The 19,965-nt window shown below is 36.2% G+C and overlaps 1 protein-coding gene across 1 annotated transcript in view; it reads left to right on the top strand.

The window, feature by feature from the left end:
* The window catches only part of LOC135471871 (phospholipid-transporting ATPase ABCA1-like), a 48,451-nt gene that overhangs the window by 11,631 nt on the left and 16,855 nt on the right, over window positions 1-19,965 (top strand). The window contains exons 11-31 of the mRNA XM_064751281.1: window positions 2,445-2,561; window positions 3,039-3,203; window positions 3,614-3,707; window positions 3,946-4,057; window positions 4,869-5,045; window positions 5,495-5,717; window positions 6,052-6,273; window positions 7,903-8,107; window positions 8,774-8,926; window positions 9,417-9,594; window positions 9,884-10,015; window positions 10,403-10,542; window positions 10,996-11,133; window positions 11,549-11,832; window positions 11,978-12,095; window positions 12,497-12,705; window positions 13,144-13,231; window positions 13,997-14,119; window positions 15,633-15,662; window positions 19,123-19,280; window positions 19,616-19,758. Of these exons, the coding sequence (XP_064607351.1) occupies window positions 2,445-2,561; window positions 3,039-3,203; window positions 3,614-3,707; window positions 3,946-4,057; window positions 4,869-5,045; window positions 5,495-5,717; window positions 6,052-6,273; window positions 7,903-8,107; window positions 8,774-8,926; window positions 9,417-9,594; window positions 9,884-10,015; window positions 10,403-10,542; window positions 10,996-11,133; window positions 11,549-11,832; window positions 11,978-12,095; window positions 12,497-12,705; window positions 13,144-13,231; window positions 13,997-14,119; window positions 15,633-15,662; window positions 19,123-19,280; window positions 19,616-19,758 (3,209 nt within the window). The remainder of the gene's footprint in view (window positions 1-2,444; window positions 2,562-3,038; window positions 3,204-3,613; window positions 3,708-3,945; window positions 4,058-4,868; window positions 5,046-5,494; window positions 5,718-6,051; window positions 6,274-7,902; window positions 8,108-8,773; window positions 8,927-9,416; window positions 9,595-9,883; window positions 10,016-10,402; window positions 10,543-10,995; window positions 11,134-11,548; window positions 11,833-11,977; window positions 12,096-12,496; window positions 12,706-13,143; window positions 13,232-13,996; window positions 14,120-15,632; window positions 15,663-19,122; window positions 19,281-19,615; window positions 19,759-19,965) is intronic.

Genomic DNA, 19,965 nt, shown 5'->3' with positions numbered 1-19,965 from the left:
GTTTCATTTATTGACAAAAAAGTACTTAAAATCTTATGCAAATCGGTCAAGAAACGTGGAAGCTTGCTGTTGGCAGTTTGGTTTGGTCACGTGATGGCCTGGGGATGAAATTTGAATAAACAAGATAGCAATTACATGTAGTGTGGCCTGCTGAATACAACCGTGAATTTAGTTTTTTCCTACGATGTATAGTTTTTCTTAAAATTGCATTTATAGCTCATTTCAATGTCATTTTTCAAATGTCACGTGACAGGACACCGTAATAGCTATGAACCTAAAAATTGGTCAGTAGATAGATCAACCACATATCTTCATTTTTGACTGGTAGGACCGCACAGCTATGACTGATAGATTTGCAATTAAAATGCATGTAAAAACTTGTTATTTTCATTCATAGTTAGCTCGTAAAATTGCAACATCTCCAAAACCAGTAAAGGTAGAAAAAACAAACTTCACATTTTTAATAGCCAACATATGGACCAGCTTTTGTCGTTTTGTGGTGTTTGGCCAGTCACGTGATTTAGCAGCCATTTTGAATTAAATTGATAAGCTTAAACCTTTTTTTTTCTGTAAATGAGCTAATGATCTTTGGATGAAACTTCAGTTGTAAGTTTTAGGCGGATCACCGTACCAGTATTGTACAAAACCTTTTTGTTTGGTATGCAAGTTGTGCTGTAACTGACCAATGAAATTAGCTCAAAAGTAGGTCAAGTCTAAAAACTGCTCAAAAACGATCAAATAAACACAATGTCCAGCACTGCTTGACGTCCAATTTACAGATCTGTAAGAATTATTTTTGTATTTTATGGTTTTCAGATTATGACAAAAAAAAACTCATCAAAAGTATAGCTGCTAAAGCAGTGATACCGGAGTTCAGGCCAGTATTACCGACCTATTTGGTGTCACTTCAGCTTACCTAATGATGTCCATGTATAGATACATAACCAACTTAATCAGAAAGCCTACATTCTTTGTAGTCATTAGTGCATTGTGAGTGAGTGAGTGCTTGGGGTTTAACGTCGTACTCAACAATTTTTCAGTCATATGACGACGAAGGAATCATTAGGGTGCATGCACGTGTAATGTGCCTCCTTGTTGCAGGACGGATTTCCACCGCTCTTTTATTTAGTGCTGCATCACTGAGACGACTTACCAAAGGCAAGTAAGCCGCCCCGCCCGAGCCATTATACTGATACGGGTCAACCAGTCGTTGCACTATCCCCTTCATGCTGAACGCCAAGCGAGGAAGTTACAACTTCCTCTTTTAAAGTCTTAGGTGTGACTCGACCAAGGATTGATCCTGGATCTACCGGTCCCGATTAGTGCATTGTAAGTACACTATATATCATATGTATGTAGATGTGCCAAATGGAGTAAATCGACCTTTGGGCAATGTTTGAGGGTGTGCTTGTGACCCTTTTCGTGATGTGACTGCTAAATATGGTGGAAATTGCGCTTTTTTACAATTTGATCGCAATACTATACGTCACAGGAAAGAAATAAGACCAGATTCATGATCAGGAAGTCAAACTACGTCAGGTAGCATGCTTACAATATTCATAGATTCATCCTAGACATAAATGCATTTATTATGCATCAAATAACACAGGGACATCAAAGTGCCAATTATAGTAAATCAGCCTTTGGGTAATTTTTCAAGCACTGCAACTCCCACATTTATTAAGAGACTTCAACAATTTTCTACTCACATATAGTACACATATAGCCCTTTGCATTCAGCCATTTTCAGCTTTACAGCTGCAGCGGTTTTGTGTCACATGACCTCCAGATATGGGGGAAAATTGCACTTTTGCAGACTTTTTGGCAATTTCTGACAAAACTGTGCATCAGAGAAAAGTAAAAAGATGACATTGGTGATCAGAACATCAAACTACGAACAGCATCATACTTAAAATTTTTAAATTCAGAAAATTTTAATCACGTGACAAATTTGGTAAGCTGTGGCCGAACTCTGATGTGACTGACATGAGCGATATAAGCCCAGCGCGATCTGACTAATGCCAATTTCCCAACGTCAGTCATCTTCGCTGTTTAACTGCCTGAGACACACTCTGCGATCCCTTCTCAGACTTACCATGCCTTTTTATAAGAAATAATGCAAAAACATGGCCTGTGTAGTAGCAAGTTTATACTTCCATGTATGAATCCACGACCTGCCATGCACAGACTGACTGCTTTACTAATAGCTTAGTGGTTGTCTGAAACACATGTAGATATCTGTCAATCACAGGGGCCTGGTTAGCCTCTAGTAAAGAAGACAAGGTTTGCGCAAAACAAAGCTTACTTTTAGGAATACATGCACAACATAAATGGATAAAGTGGAAAAGTTTTAGAGAGTGAACACTAAAAGCTATGTGTACAGACTGCTTGGAAGCCGTATAACTGCATGCAGTTGTAGTTATTTTTGCATTTTTTTTTTTCAGGCTAACAGAACATTTGAAGAGTTTGGTCGCTTGATCAAAATTGCAGATGACTGGGAGGAATATAAACCTACTCTCATTAACTATTTGGAAACGAGTGAAAATATCAAGCTACTGAGAGTAAAACTGATTTACTAAAGTTATTTTATGATATTATAATATAAGACAGTAATAACAATTTAAATGTTTTAATGTGAAGCCGAAATCCTTGCTGACTCAGATGGTTAATACTGTTCAAATGTTCAAATCCAGCTCTTGCTGCTGTTGCTGCTTCTTAAAATCAGGAGGTTTGTCAAGTACTTAAGGAAGAGTGATGGTCTGCAGAGGTCAATCTGATTTTATTCACCTACAAACTTGAAATATATATATATGAACAATTATTGATTATCTAACATCAATCTAAAAAATAAATAAAATATAGTTAACATTGTTTTTTCAAAGTAAGCAGCTTGTTGATAGGTATAGAGAATATTTATATAAATTCATGTACCTTCTTTTTTGAGTGACTATATAACTGATTTCAAGGTGGTTATGTTCACATCATTATACATGGTACATATTTTGGTATGTTAAAGAAATGGTGTTTATTCTTTGCAGAGATACTTTGCCTCCCCTTTGTGCACACTCCAGCCCAGGTTTGCAGATCAGTGTAAGAAATACTCTCGGTACTTGCGACTTAGAGGTGATCCTGACCAGTACTCATGGAGGAAATCTCTGGACTACACCTCAGACATGTTTAACGCCATTAGGAATTACACCGAGGTAAGACCACCGAAAAGGAATTGTATAAGATGTTCTTTGGTTAATACAAGGAGACATTAGACCCACTGTATTTGACTGTAGCATTTTCCATGAAGTGAAAACATAGTTTGAATGGTGTTTTAAATCCAGTGGTAGAAAAGAGTTCTTTTTTATCTTTTTTTTATTAGCACCAAATAAATCCAAATAAATTTCAGGGTTGTCTTTGAATCTTAAAATATTGGATATGCAGAGAAAGTTTGGTAGTGGGCTACCAGACCCCCCACTTCAGTAGATGAGTTTCAGAGACAGCCTACATCGAATTGACTGTCACTTATAAATGTTAAACTTTTTTTTCCTGTTTGTATCTTGGGGAAAGTTAAAAATAAGAGTCGTGAATCTCCTGATGGTAACCTGCCAAATTTCATTCACAGTGTTTTCAGGCCAACAAGTTTTTCCCAGTTAAGGATGAAATAGACCTGACTTATCACAGTATCAAACTCATTGGTACAAACACATTCTGGGCTGGTAAGTAAACTGCTTCTGTTCACTTAAAAATATTATGTGTCAGTTTGATATTTGTCTAATAATAGTTTGGGAAAACTGATTTACTGAGATGTTTTATGCTTTTTTACCTTAGAATGCATCTTAGCAAAACAAGTTGAAGCCATAACGATAAAACAAAGAAGAAGTAATTAAGTTGTTCAAGTTAAAAACAGAAGATAAATGCATGTACCGTTTAACCTGGAGGTCTGACTGTTCACAGCTGTAGTGTTTGATGTGGATGGAACTAACACCAGTGTTTTACCAAGCCATGTGAGCTATAAGATCAGAATGGATGCAGACAAAGTAGACAGCACCAAGAAAATAGAGGACAAGTAAGGAAAAATAGTTTTACTGAAACACTTTGAAAATGCAAAATGGACTTTGGTTTGCACTAGTATGACAAACAACAAGTGCTGATCAGTATTTACTGTAGAAGAAGACAAACCACAGAAGAATGTTGTCGTTTGTCTTTATCACTTACAAATGTTGTTTTCCTCTATACTTTCAATTCATATACAAATTTTGCCAACTTCTATGTTGTGCATTTTCAAGGTGTGTCATTATATATACATATATATATTTTTACATGTCTTTAGTTACAATTGTTGTAATTATTTATTCATTCATTACAAAATGTTTTACATTGTTATGAATTGGCACTCAGTTTTGTGGTGGTAGATGTGAAGTGTTAAATGGAATGATTTGGAACTCATGCTCAATGAGAATGAAATAACATGGCTCTCTTGTAAAACTGTTGTTTGAGGTTTTGGTACAGATACAGTGTTTCTTACTTTACCATAAATAGACGCATTCATATACATGTAAACATACATTTACCTCATTAAGTTCATCGTAAATAGACATACCCTAAATCTTCAAGCCTTTCAACTGCTCAACTGCCTCTGCAACCAATATTTTGAAACATTCTGAGAGAAGTATGGGGTGTAGAGAAATAATCTTTAATGACACCCAACAAATCCTTTTGATCATTATTTTTATGATAATTGTACGATTAAATTCTGCTGAAAAAGTTGAAAAGGTTAAACATGTGCGTTATTGTTATTATGCTAGTCATCTCTCATACAAATAGGCAAGTTTCTTATAACAGCTTCATTAATCTATACTCTAAATTATATATGAAAGGTACTGGACGCCTGGATCCCGTCGTCGCCCCACCCCAGACCTGAAGTATTTGACTTATGGGTTTGCATACCTTCAGGACATGATAGATCATGCCATCATCAGCGAGCAGACAGGGAAGGACATAGAGACGGGAATTGTTGCTCAGCAGTTCCCGTACCCATGCTACACCAGAGACAGGTAAGACAGCATTGTTGGTTGTGGAAAATACAGTGGCAATTTTAAAAAACTTTGCTCTTCTCTTCTGGCTCTTCTGCTTGAAGCACTGAAGAAGAAGTGCTTTCTGTTAGAGAAGTTTACAAAATGAAGGAATGGAAGGACGCTCTTCTGTTTCTGGAACTGCAAATTCCAGAGTCCTCTAAACAAGACTATTTGTGAAAAAGTTTCAAGAAATTCAATGTACAAAGATTTGTGAGTGGCCTCCTAATGATTAGTTATGGGATATTTAATAAGTAAAATTGTATGTGGTCGACAATGATAAATTCAAATTACCAGGCTAGTGGTGGATGAAATCGGATTTCATCAACAAAGTGATTTTATACAGATATTCTGTCAATCTGTTCTGATTTATCGCGGATAAATCTGCAATTAAATGTCATTCAAGGATAGCTATATTTGTTTGTTGCCAGGTTTGTGTTTGCCATCTCAAGGTCATTACCTCTGTTCATGGTGCTCTCATGGATCCTGTCTGTGGCCATGATCGTCAAAAGCATTGTACATGAGAAGGAACAGAGGCTGAAGGAAGTGATGAAGATGATGGGTCTTGGGAACGGGGTGCACTGGGTGGCATGGTTCATTAACGCTTTGGACCTTATGTTCATCACCATCATCCTGTTTGTCATTACACTTAAGGTATATATGACGTCCCTTATTACAAGTGGTTGTGTTGTAAACACTATACGTGTGTATTGATTTCAATTTTTTTATTTGATGAGTGTAACTTTGTACTCAAGAATTTTTCACTTACTTGTATAATTCATCACGTATATTCCTTATGATTTCCAGTACACTCTGCATTATTTTCAAAAAACACTGAATATTAAATTATGTTTGCAAAAGCATTGGCTGTATTTTTTATTGTATTTTTTTGTCTCAAAGTAGGTTTTCTTCATCATGATCTATGTGATCTATGTATTTTTGTGGGGGATATCCATGTAGATGTAATGGTTTTGTGTTTGCATTTCAGTACGGCAAAGTGCTGGAGTACACTGATCCTTCTGTGATGCTCGTCTTCCTGCTGGCATTCATGGTTTCCACGGTGATGCAGTGTTTCCTCATCAGCGTGTTCTTCTCACAGGCAAACTTGGCTGCTGTCTGTGCAGGCTTTATCTACTTCATCCTCTACCTGCCCTACACACAGATGGTTCAGTGGGAAGAGTACATCGGGACACCTTTGAAGTTGTTAGGTGTATGTATACTAATTGCTTGTACCTGTCATTATCATGGAAAGTGTGGTGAAGCATGGTCTCGGAGACAAAAGTTTGCTACTTATTTCTTTTTCCATCTTCTCATCCAAACAAACATGATTTTCTACATAAGTCGAAGATCAATCCTGTCCCACTGGCCCTACAACTCTTCGGCTGATACAGTTACTTACTTGTGGCCTGCTGTTTCTGTTAGTCACTTTTGTTGTTATTGTTAAGGTATGAATATCATATTCATTTGGGCCAGCATGATTATTACACTAGTAAAAGGTTAACTTTTTTTTTTTTAATATGAAATTTTTTTCTTACCTTTTAATAAAGTTAATATGATAAAAATAAACTGGTCGCTATTTTCTGGAAAGCTCTTCAGCTATATGTTCCGAGATGGTTTTATTGCCTCATTCCAGTGTGGGAAGGGACAGCCTGCATACATGACCACATTTGTTGACATACAACATTTGAGGAAACCTGTATCACACCACATAAAAGATCATGAAAGTGGTTTTGTTTGATGAAAGCGAAAATATGAAGACACAAGACAGATATGTTGTAGATGGATCTTCATATTTGTTTGTGGAAAGGTGACATTGTCACTGCTAGATACTTGTGACAAACCTTAATACATGTAACTTATTTTTTCCTCTTTCCTGTTTGTACCACGCATTGATCACCATGGCTTCTATTTAACTTCATTGATAAGAATATTAAACAAGTGTTCATAAATAATGGTATACTAGTATTGTTATTATTAGTACTATCGTGGGGCCTTAGTGACAGTAAGGCTAATCAGTTTATGATGATTGTGTGGTCGCTTGCACAGTATATTGTTCATTAAAATCACTTGTATTCTCCCCCCCCCCTCCCACCTCACCCCCCCCCCCCCCCCTAAAACGTGCACACATTTATCTGAATGTTGTGTGTGGGAAGTTTGTCTATAATTTGTCAAAGCTTAATGGTTTACTCAGGGTAGTCCAGTTTGCTCCACTCTTGAATCCTCCTTACCAGAAGCAGACATTAAGTGAAAACTTCATGAGTATGATGTCAAACAAGAATCAAATAAATAAATATATACATTTTCCTCATTGCACTGACACCTGATGTAGGCCATGCCAAGGGCTTTATTAATATTACTCATATTACATGTGTTAATGTTACTTGCTTGGGCCTTACTTTCAGTAAAAATAGAAGCTGTATATTGTTATATTGTGTTATGTTTAGCACGACTATTTACATATAGCTGCTTTGGTAGAACAGAGAGGAACCATAGGCTTATGCCTAATTGAGTATGACGTTAAACACTAATCAAACAAAATGATATGACTGAAATATTGTTGAAAGCATAGAGAAATCGTACACAACAATCCAAACTTGCTTGTACCATCAACTTGCACTAACATTCCCATCAAACACCTATTTGACAGTTTGAATTTTACTGATGAAAAATATATATATATATATTTTTGTTTACATTTAGCACTCAATGGGTGCTGGTAATATTTCTTCCCATGACTAGTAAGTAAGTATAATGCTACAAAAGTTAGAATCTCTGCCACTTTTCATTATCCAAAATCAGCAACATACTCAAAATATCATAGGTATTTATTTGTTTGCAGTGTCTGTCAAACAATGTGGCATTTGGCTTTGCCTGCAGCTATATTGCCCGTTACGAGCAACAGGCTGTAGGTATACAGTGGAGTAACATAGGAAGCAGTCCCGTCCCTGATGATGACTTCAGCATGCTCAAGTGCATTGTCATGATGTTGGTTGACGCAGTAGTCTACGGCGTATTGACCTGGTATTTGGAGGCTGTTTTTCCAGGTCAGTGAACTAAAACTGTACTGCAGTACATGTGTACCTCTTTGACCAGGATATTGACATCATCTTTTCCATCAGCTAGCTTGCCAAAAATATCTGTCTTTTTTTTTAAAAAAAGTTTTGATTATTATTATATTTATGTTTTAATGTGAAATTTAGTACAGGAAGACTACTTAATTAAATGTTCCATTTATTTTCTCATAAGACCTTGACAACACCATGCCTCTGAATCTACTGGGCAAGTCTCAGTAAAATTTCATTCATATATTAATGAAATCTCTAAAAATGTGATCAGAGCTGTAATATACAAATGTTTTTGGGGAAAGTTGGAAACCATTTTGTGATGAGGCCTGGAACTTGATGATTTTGGTTAGTGTTGGTGCATTAATTCAATATTTGGGCCAGGTTAAATTAATGATCTGGGGTTGGACAAGGCCAACCTATACAATTGCTTGAAATTATCTTCATTATTTTTAATATATTTTATTATTAACTTGTTAGTTTGGCTATTTAGGAATTGAAAACTTTATGGGACTTTGTATAACTTAGTAGTTATGTATTACTTACAGTGTGTACATAAATATATCACTTATAACTTCATGTATACTGAAATGTATGTTGAAAAACAACAAGTTAGTTCACAGATACTAATTGAAGTTAACATTGTAGGTCAATATGGTATTCCAAGAAAATGGTATTTCCCAGTCCAGAAGTCTTATTGGATGGGTACACGGAATAAACATGTAGAACATGTGGAGAGAACTGGTCCATCAGGAATGAGCTATACCCTGGACCATACAGCCTATGAATTGAGTGGCACTGGTAAGCCATATGTATACTAATGTTTTGTATATATACAAATGACCACAAATTTTGTCCATGACTAACTTGCCTACTTTTCCTGATTCGGGGAGTTCTATTGATTTTAGAAAGGTGTTTTGAGGTTTGCTTGGAACCTGAGATGATATTCTATTGGAAAATTGTAAGTTTCAGCACCAAAAAGAATATTTTGGGACATTTATTTGTCTCTAAAGATGCACCTTTGTGCGCTAAATTTTGAGGTCATTTAGGGTACATATATTTTGGAGATACACTACCTTACACAGTGAAACTAGTTTTTCTCCAGAATGTATTACTGACAAACTGCTTGTAACAGAATTGCCAGAATACCTTTTTGCCAGTAAATGTGTGACATTTTGGGTTTTGGAATTATAGTTTAGATAAGAACCTTTATTATCCCTTCCTTGACAGAATGTCAAAAAAAATATGATCTGTATATACAGTATTGTACAGCTTTGTCTTGAATTGTCAGATTCTCGAAATATAGAGCGAGAACCAGTGGGCCACGAGCTAGGTGTGGCTATAAGAAACTTGAGGAAGGTGTACCGTGCAGGTAAAAAGGTAGCTGTAGATGGGCTCTCAATGAACTTCTATGAAGGCCAGATCACATCATTCCTTGGACACAATGGAGCAGGCAAGACAACTACAATGTAAGTCATGGCATAGAACCTTTCTGAACTACACATGAATGAAAACCTCACCCACTAAATGTATTTTGTTGAGGGGCAAAAATATTTTTTTCAAATAGGCTAATATAGTATTTTGATTGGCAATTGCAGTTATTCTGGTTATTTTAATTATCAGTCAGTTCCTGATGTTCAAACACAAGTGAACTGAAAATAAGGTTTTGTCCAAATGCTGTAATAAACTCAATGTTAATCTTGTGCAGCTGCAAAAAATTACATTGTTTCAAAACCATGCATTTCCTTTGTTTTTCAGGTCAGTACTTACAGGTTTGTTCCCTCCCACAGATGGCACAGCATATATCTACGGTAAAGACATTCGGTCTGAGATGGATGATATTAGACACAGTCTTGGCATGTGTCCACAGCACAATGTACTTTTTGATGGGTCAGTTCAGTCGTCACTATTTTGAATGCATGTAGGAGTTGCTGAAAACATGATATTTTATGTTTATGTGAAAGTCATAAAATATATTCAAAAAGTTTTATTATGAATTGGTGTCTGTGATATCTGCTTGTGAGGGTAACAAATATCTGGTTTTCAGAAAGTTACTGATTAAATTTCCATACTGTTCTTCGGCATGCACAGCTTTGTGACCTCTGGTCCATAATGTTATCTAGGTATAGGTGTAAGCCAGAAATGGATCAGACACATTATTATTAACATTAGGATTTTCCAAAGGCTCTTGATGCTAATGAGCCTGAGCTAAAAGCGACAGCTTTCAGGTCTAAGAAATGCTTCTTTGTTTTTATGCATGATTTTTTTAAATTGCAGATTGACAGTGGAGGAACATCTGTGGTTCTATGCCAGGTTGAAAGGCATGAAATCAAAAGATGTTAAAGTTGAAATGCCACAAATGATAGAGGATGTAGGATTGCTTAACAAGAGAACAGAACTGTCAAAGTCTTTGTCAGGTAATGTGTGAAATGTTAGGAGCAGAGCTCTTTATAAGCTGTCTTATCTCGATATAAAATTTATTTCTAATTACTGAGTGTGCATGTTTCTTTAAACTTTAAATAATTTGTGTAACTTTTAGTATTAAACTGATTGAACTATGAGCTGCCTATTAGCTTACTTAAAAACTACCAGTACATTTAGCTTGTCATGTTCGATTTCCATATTATGACTTAAAAGCTATTATGAAAGGTACAGTATTTTCATATGTGAAAGTTCTGAGGCTAGTGGCAGTAATGATACATTGCAGGTGCCATCACAATTCCTGAAGATGGCCATAAGCAATGTATACCACATGTAGTAATCTTAGTTTTTAAAAAAACATCATTGATGGTCTGTTAACCATGTACGTTTCCAAACATGTGACTTAAAGAACAGTAAGTGAAGCATTCTTTTCCTCTCTTACCTCAAAGGTGGAATGAAGAGGAAACTGTCTGTAGCCATTGCATTTGTGGGAGGGTCCAGGACCGTCATTCTGGATGAACCAACTGCAGGCGTGGACCCTTATGCCAGGAGAAGTATCTGGGAACTTCTGCTGAAGTTCAGAAAAAGTATGACTTCCTGTTTAGATTTATATTTGCTGAACAACTAAACTTCATACGTAATTGGGGCTCGGTTAATACTGGCTCATCTGTTACAGTAATGGTTTTTATGAGGTTGTTGGTTAAATCCACCTCTTGTTTAAAAACGGAAAGTGTACACCAAGTGCCTGGTGAAAGCCGGTGGTTTGTGTGAGCATTCGTGTTTCCCCTTCTCTATTAAAATTAGACTTCAGTTGTACAGTGATAAATTCTTGAGCATGGTGTTTAACATTACACAGTGCAAATAAATAAACAAAAAGAGAAAGAAGATTGTATATCTATAATCATGTTCTTCAGTCTGATAGATCTGTTGGTAATTTTCATTTGACATAATTGTTTTGCATAATTCTTGGTTTATCTGTGGACGTGATACTATCCTTCACAGAACGCACCATCATTCTGTCCACCCACCATATGGACGAGGCTGATGTGCTTGGAGACAGAATTGCCATTATATCCCAAGGAAAGCTTAAGTGCTGTGGATCAAGCCTGTTTCTGAAGAATCGTTATGGCAGTGGTTATTATCTGACCGTTGTGAAGAGTGATGACAGTCAAGAGGAGAGCGAACTTACCAAAAGCATGGATGATTCACCCCGCTCACGTAGTCCAGAAAAGCCTGACTCCAGACCTTCTACAGCTGCCAGTGTGCGCACATTAGTGGACGTCCAGGTATGCACATGCCTGTAAAAGTGAAAAACTCATTTTACGTGAAAACAACTTTGTCTCTAGGACTTGCTGTAATCTCTCGTCAGTTGATTGTATCCGTTGATTGTACCAGGTGCAGTGGTATTTTTATCTTTCTTATATCCTACAGCCGGTCATATCTGAAGTAGATGAAGGTTATGCTGAAGGGTTGAAATCAGACAGAAGTGACAGTGACCCCCCTTCTGACCCTCCTACCCCACCACCGGAGGGAGCCACCATGATTCCAGGTGAGGACATGCCACTTTTTTTATTTTTGTTTTTAACAACAGAATATCTTTTAAAATCGTTGTAATTGGATTATAATTGAAATTACAGATTGGATTTAATTGTGGTCCTACACTACAGCTTTTTACAGCAAAATTATATTGTTTTAGTTTTATGTGAATTTTTATTTGCTTTGAGAATTATGTCTACAAATTATAGACAAGTGAATATATCTTCACATTTAAAGTGTGATTTCAGACCTTGTTACTGTGATCTATTTAAACCAAAAATGGTCAGAAAAATAAAAACTGCCAAAAATCACCTGAAAACAGGTAGAAATTGCTAGAATCCATTGTTCTATTATAATGTATGTTTCCGTGTCTAAAAACAGCAACATGATATTCAAATACATAATCCTTTCCAGGATTTTCTGTTGCCCGAGTTACGGCTTTCATCCAGAAGTATGTATCAGAAGCCTACTTGGTAGAGAATGTTGGCACAGAACTTTGCTTCCAGCTCCCTGAGGAAGGGTCCCATGATGGCCGATTTACCAACCTGTTTCTGGCTCTGGAGAAATGTCACGATGACCTGGGAATCTCAAGTTATGGCGTGTCAGATACCAGTTTAGAAGAGGTAAAAGTTGGATGATATTGAAATATGAATGCCTGTTTCTGATCAGTTGCCTGCATGGTTGTATTCATATGCAAGGCAAGGTTAAAATTTTGTTTAAACAGATTACCCAAAGTCTACAAGTGGAACCCTTGAAAAATATGTAATATGTAATAATTTAATTCATTAAGCTTTGTTTAAAGAGCCAGTCACTTTTCTATATAGACTAGTTTTCATATTGTGCTATCAGTATATGCACTTAGAAATTGTTTCTACAGATTCTAGTTTTTGATATGAATCACTTTTGAGGACATTTGGCAGTACAGGATTGGGGGCAGACAATTAATTTATTGAATTGTGAAGCGCATGTGTTGCTCTGCTGTGAATAGACTTCAGTTTAATGTGGAATACTTAGCTTTGTAAAATGACATTACATGTATGTTTAAATGGTTTCTATTTCAGGTGTTCCTGAAAGTAGCTGATGAATCTGGAAACGATGGAGTTGATCAAGACGAGAAGAGCAGAGAAAATTTGGAGAACTACATCGAAGGTGAATTAATGTGGAATGCTTAAGGCTCAGAATACATGAGAGCTAAAGACCCGACTCTACTGGTCATACACAGTTGATCCCAGATACTGATAGCCATATGATGATATATGCTGATAGCATAGTTACTCAGTGATAGGATACACGAATATATGGTGTCAATAATCCTCATAGGGGGCGAGGCGTCAGCACCTATCAATTCAGTGCAGAAGACTGATGTATAGGTGTAACTGTCGTTGGACCCAACAAAGGGAAATAACCTTCTCATCAAACATTTGACGTAGCCTACAGGATTCGAGAAAATATCTGAACCACACGTGACCGTTGTTGTCCAATGAAAAGTGGAGTATTTTGTCAGATGCAGGATAATGGATTGAGTCAGGTTGAGTTGAGTTGGGTGTTGAGGTCCACATGCATGCTGAGCTTTAGAAATGGACCTTTTGACTCCTTATGATGAACGTACTCCTACAATAATTACCCCTTTGTGTACATAATTGGAGTAAAGTATGAAGGGCTGTATTCCCTGCAACAAGCTGTAATTATGTTCATGGTGTATTCCTTTTAAATGCAAACAAAGCTTGCTCTCTCTCTGGTCCAGGAATATTTAGACACAAATAAATGTGTATTATACCAAAATTGCCATGGCTATATTGATCTCCAGTTAAAATCTTTTTGTGTTTTGATTGAGTGACGTCATCTTGAGCAAGGGTTTCAGTATCAAGGTGTCAATACATAAATAAATATCGCAATACACCTTTTCTTTCTTAGGTGGGAAAATTCCTCGTCCAGTCACTCGTCTCAGTTTCAGAAGTAAATGTCGAGGATTCTTCGGCCGCAATAAACCACAGGGGGATGTCCAGATGCTGACCACTGATGATGAGCTAGACACAGGTGTGTTTTCTGATTTGATTTGTCATAGTCTAGTTAATCTATTGCATTTTACATCATGATTTGGCACTGGTAACTTTACGATGATACCATAATATTACCTATATTTATATATAACTGTTCATAAAATCTGTGAAGTTAGGCCATTAAAAATTAATTAAATGTTTCTGAGACACTTTTTTTTAAGTGGGTGAGCGTTTTTTTATTTATTTATTTATTTTTTTTTTTGGTGCTACATTACCGGCTCCTTTTTTATTTTATTTTTATTAATAATTGATACACAATTGATTGTACAAACTTTATTCAGTATCGATAGGTTCTAAAAATACTTTATTTCCTTGTATCTGAACTGAACAACTCAAACTCCAGTAAATTTTGTGAATATGCCAATCTTTATGTCCATGTGGAGGTAGAATTGAACATGAGGTAGGGCATGAAGACTGAGACAAAGCAGGATGAATGATGCAATGCTAAGAAAATAAATGTCAAGGAGTTTGTATGGAACTTATTGTCAGAACAACTTCCATGTGATAGGAAGACTTGACAGAACTGAACTCTGAGCAAGTTTTAGGCCAAATTTGCCAAAATCATAACTGGAAACTGGCTTACCAAGGATTTTACAAATGTATTATTTTTTTTACCTTAAGGATGTCAGTCTTTTGAAAGAAAATACTCGCGAAGATCTTTTTTCATTTTCTCATCTTTGAAAGATATCTGTCTTGTGAAAAATAAAATAAGAAAGGGCAGACATCCGATATTTATTCGTTTTAAAACCCGTTTTTCGTGAATTGGATGATCCAGGTTTTAACACTGACCAGTGCATGCGCTGATGCACTGCGCATCGTAGCCAGGAAGTGTAACTACGGAGAAGCATGCTTTGTAAAAAATAGTGTAGAGCGGCACCTTTGGCGAAATCACTTTGACAAATGCAAACAATGAAAGAATCTCTTTATTTTGCTCATTCATTTGCTCGATTTATATAATTTTTTAGGTAGGTACTGTAAAAAGTCATGAAGGGCGGGTCGCAAAATGAGTGGGAGTCGAACAGGGGGTGACATGATCGGGTGCCAGTGTCTGAGAAACATTTAATTAATTTTTTTATGGCCTTAGTGTCTTTCATCGCGATTCTAGGATAAAACATACTTTACTGTGAATTACGGTAAATTCTTTATCCAGTTATGAAGTCCATTGTCGACCAGTGTTTTTCAGTGTTATCATGTGAGTCACAAGTTATCTTAGCATCATTGACATAACATCATTTATTGGCCTACATTTGCCCCTGAATCACACCACAGCAAGCCAGTTTTCCTATTCGGGGGCCACATTTACATATACCTGAATTAATTTTTTTAAAGCTGATCCAGGGTGTGAAAATGATACAAGGTTTAATTTGGATCTTTTTTTTCATCATTGCACTTGATTTAAGCAATACACAACACTATTCTCAATATCTCTAGCCCATTCTTAATGGAAAACTGTCGTATTCTGTTCAATACCTATGAAAGCTTCTTTTCAGATGATATTCCACTCATATCTTCCTCATGTGGTATGTAAATTTTCATTGAAAACCTGCAAGGTTTGCATCGGCCCCTTCTCCTTTCCAACTTCTGTGCATGGGGTTAACAGTATTCAGTTGCTTGGCTTCAGACCTTCCATTTAGAGGTTATCAACTGCTGATTTGATTTAACAGCGATGCTTATGATTACCTAGGAATGTTGATGAAAGTTAAATGGAATCAATGAATAGGCCAATATAAGAACGTAAATTTTGTTTCTGATTTTAAAAGATGTGGTGTTTTCAAAATCAGAATTTAAATGTGACTACATAAGGCTACGCTTGATAGGGTAAGAAATAAAATGACACACATTACTGACTTCATGAGAATAGCTAAAACTAGGTAAATAATGAGATATTGGTAGAGAAGAATGGGAAGGATGGCAAGAAAATTTTGAAGGAATAAATACATCTGGGAAGAATAGTGAGGTTTGATCTTTCAAACATTTGCATTCATGTGACCTATATTAACAGGATGTCCACAGTAATTTCCAGATTCATGTATTTTAGATGAAATACATTTTGATACTTTTCAAAGTAGAAATCTGTTGTTGATTTTTTATTATCTGGTATTGATGTACTAGTGTGTTTATAGCTACATAATGTTAAGCCATATTTATTTGATGTGCTGGGCGGAGTACATATGAAAGGGGTGTATCCAAATAGGATACAAACAACCGGGTTTATCCATGAAGACACCAAAATCTTGTGTTATTTGCATTTGTTAAGCATGTATATCTGGATGAGGACATGTATGTGTTTCTTGATCTATGGTTATTCATGACTAAAGCATTGTTGGGTATGTGCACATGGATAGAATGGTTTTCTTGATTGTTTTTATTGGATTTATTATTGCAAGCAAAACTGAAGAAGGCTGCAGGTATAGTTCTTAAGGCATTTCATTCATATTTTTAGCAGTCACACTGTGTCATATATCTGTTGTGCTCTTGATGCTCATAGCTTTGATGTCTGATTTGCAGAAAATTTCCTCGTAGGGCCTGTTTATCGCATGAACACATGCCTACAGGTTCTGTTGCAGCCTTATGCATGGACTTTACAGTGCCACTTCTGTAATTTCTCTGCATGTTGTTACGACCCAAACTGTCTGTATTATAAAGAGATGGCTTGTTCGAAATACATGACAGTTTAGCCGCACAAAAAAGTAACCAAAACCAGCAGATTTTATTTTTCAACAATTTATTAGGTTTAACAAGGACAGATAACAAGACTTAACAGATACAAATACTAAAGTACTTAAGTTTAACAAGAAGGATAGCAATATCTATACAAGTACTAAAGTACTTACATGTACAACGGTATCAATTCCAAATGGACACATATATTCCACAATGCTGAAAACTACACAGGCATAAATGCACAGAGGCAATATTCATAAGAGGGAAAATCCACAGTATAACTGAGTGTATGACAAAATATACACAAAATTCCACAGACAGGGTCCATGCACTAATAAGCACTGTGTACACAAGAGCACAAATTAAATATACAAGTTCAGACTGAACAAGTGCTCGGTGGAGATATGATATAACAAAGCCAGAGGCTATAAAGACACCAAAATTCAGCACAAAAGGCCTACTAAAGTAACACACAGCAAAAGCATCCAAAACTCTCAATAATTGTCCTTTCTCCTCTTTTGACCTGCTTTCATAGGTCTTATATAGACTGGTGGAATTTTCTAGAATAAGAAAATTCCTGAACACTTGTTGTAAACAAACAGGCCCCGAACTGAGCGTATTCTGGAACATTCTAAGGCAGAGGCAGACATCAGGCCCTGAACTCAGCATATGTAAACAGTGGCAAGCTAAATTTAGAAGCAGACGGCAGTTGTTCACATAACAATGTTAGGTACATGTATTAATTTGTTTTGACTCATCATTGAATTCAGTGATAAGTCAAAATCCAGTGATCTAGACCAGAAATGATGTTCTAGCAGATAGTGCCCTATAGTAGAGAAGCTTTTCCTTTCATGTTTTACGTGTGGTGTGGAACAGGTTATATGTAACATGTTATATATATATATATATATATATATATATATATATATATATATATATATATATATATATATAGATAATATATGTACCTGATGTTCCACAGTGAATGGCCCGCATTAAAAAATATAATACTAAAAAGTTTACAGACTGACAAACCTACTGACTGACTGACTGACTGACTGACAGACAGACAGACAGACAGACAGAGTAACTAAAGCTGCTTATTGCAACAAGAAATACTGGTCAGGGTAATATTTGTGTTGAGCTGTGATTGTAATGCTAGCGGCTCTTTAATCCATAACAGTAATAGGAAATCAGAATTCGATGAAATGTTAAGAATCAGTTAAATGTGTTAGTGCGTGTAGAGATTTGCTTTCGATGTTGTGGGTCTGTATTCTGGCATACTTCAATTCTTCACCTGTTTGTCACATTATATAGTCAGATGAAAGATGAAAGGCAGATGTCTAAAAGAGATATTTATCAAATAAAAGAGAACTTTTTATGCTCAAATTTACATTATTTTTCTAGATAGGTGTACATTTATATCTTCGAAATAACTGTGAAGAAGGTTGAAGAATTACAGTCTGTCCAAAGTCAACGATTTAACTCTCTTTGCCTTTTATGTTCTCATCTTCACATTGTGACATGCTGTTTCACCCTGATTTTGCCTCTTTTCTTCACAGACTACAAATATGTATGGCATGAAGTGTTCAAAGAAAAAAAACCCGGCAAAAAACAAAATATTAAGCTTAACATTGTTCATTATTAGGATTTTATGGTATTTGTTCTTCAAAAGACCTTCAGTTGAAAAGAAATGAACAGCGCAATCAGTCATTAATAGAGTGGCAGACATTCCTTCTAATGTTTGGGATCCCTGGTCTGGTCTGCCCTTTGTAGCCAATGTCTCCATGTCCAAAAAAAAAAAAAAAACAAGAAGAAAAAACAAAATATGAAGCTTAACCTCATTCATTATTATGATTTTATGGTAATTGTAATTTAAAAATGCCTTCAGATTAAATGAAATGAACAGTACAAACAGTGACTAAATGGGTGGCAAAATACCAAATTCTTCTAATTTTTGGGTCTGTCGTTTAGCCAATATACATACAGTTGTAGCAGGAATATTTTTTACATGGTTTGTCCATCTAATAAACAACACACTCATATCTTTACTTTCCAAAAAACTGGGGAAGAAATGTAATTCTTTGATTTCAGCATTTCAAATGTCTGTCCTAAAAATGAGAAGAATTTGGGTAGGTGAAAAGGCAAACAAAAACTATGTACTGTGTGTGGATGTTTTTGTGTTTATTTAACCAAGGTACCAAAATTGATCAGTCATTGCAAACATACACCAAAGTCAGTTGGAAGCCACAAAGGAGATTTCACCATTCAGCTGATCCTGTCGTAACACATTGTTTTTGTTTTTCTGTCTCACAGAGTCTGTGGCTTCTGTTCCCGAGGAGGGCCCTGTAGGGTTTGAAGGGGCTGGGAAGACTCAGGTATCTGGCTGGGCACTTAAACGTAGGCAATTCTTGGCTCTCTTCATCAAGCGATTCCACCATGTCAGACGCAGTAAAAAAGGATTTATCTCTGAGGTTTGAACTTATAGTGAAATTTCATTGTGCATTGTTGTAGGATTTTGTTAAATGGAATAAGACTTGTGTTAAATAATGGAATATGCTCAACGAATTATATAAATAAAAGTGATCATACTTCTGTTATCTTAGCCAGCTCTGTATTATGTATTCAGGGAAAGAGAGTGAAGAGAACTCAGAAGAATATCTGATTATCTCAAAATACTTTCTATTCACATGAAGCACATAGCATTCAAGGTGCCGGCCTTCTTTACGAATACAGTATATTCATAGATGCCAGGTTTCTGCGTATATAAATATACTGTTTTCTTACCTATGAACGCACTTGTGCACAGATCATCTTGCCAGCAGCCTTTGTGTGTTTGGCCATGCTCTTTGCGCTGCTGATACCCCCTGTCACAGAGGAGCCTCCTCTAGAGCTGCACCCCTGGCTCTACACCCCAACTGGACCTGACCCTCATCTCTACATGTTCTACAGGTATGTCATGGGAAACTAGGGGAACCATATATACATGTACCATATATCTGGTATCATTTTCTTAGAAACAAAAAAATTATAATAAAACTGTCTGTGTAAGTACAGTTTTTTTTTAAATATTTGCTTAACGTTTTGACCGATGATCAATTACAAGGCATGTTCCTTATCTTTTATTTCTGCTAAAAGTAAGTCAGGTATTATTCAGAG

This window comes from Liolophura sinensis, chromosome 7, assembly GCF_032854445.1.
Source record: "Liolophura sinensis isolate JHLJ2023 chromosome 7, CUHK_Ljap_v2, whole genome shotgun sequence".
NCBI classification, from domain to species: domain Eukaryota; kingdom Metazoa; phylum Mollusca; class Polyplacophora; order Chitonida; family Chitonidae; genus Liolophura; species Liolophura sinensis.
Note: the sequence above shows the minus strand (reverse complement) of the source record. Positions and strands in the feature narration are given on the sequence as shown.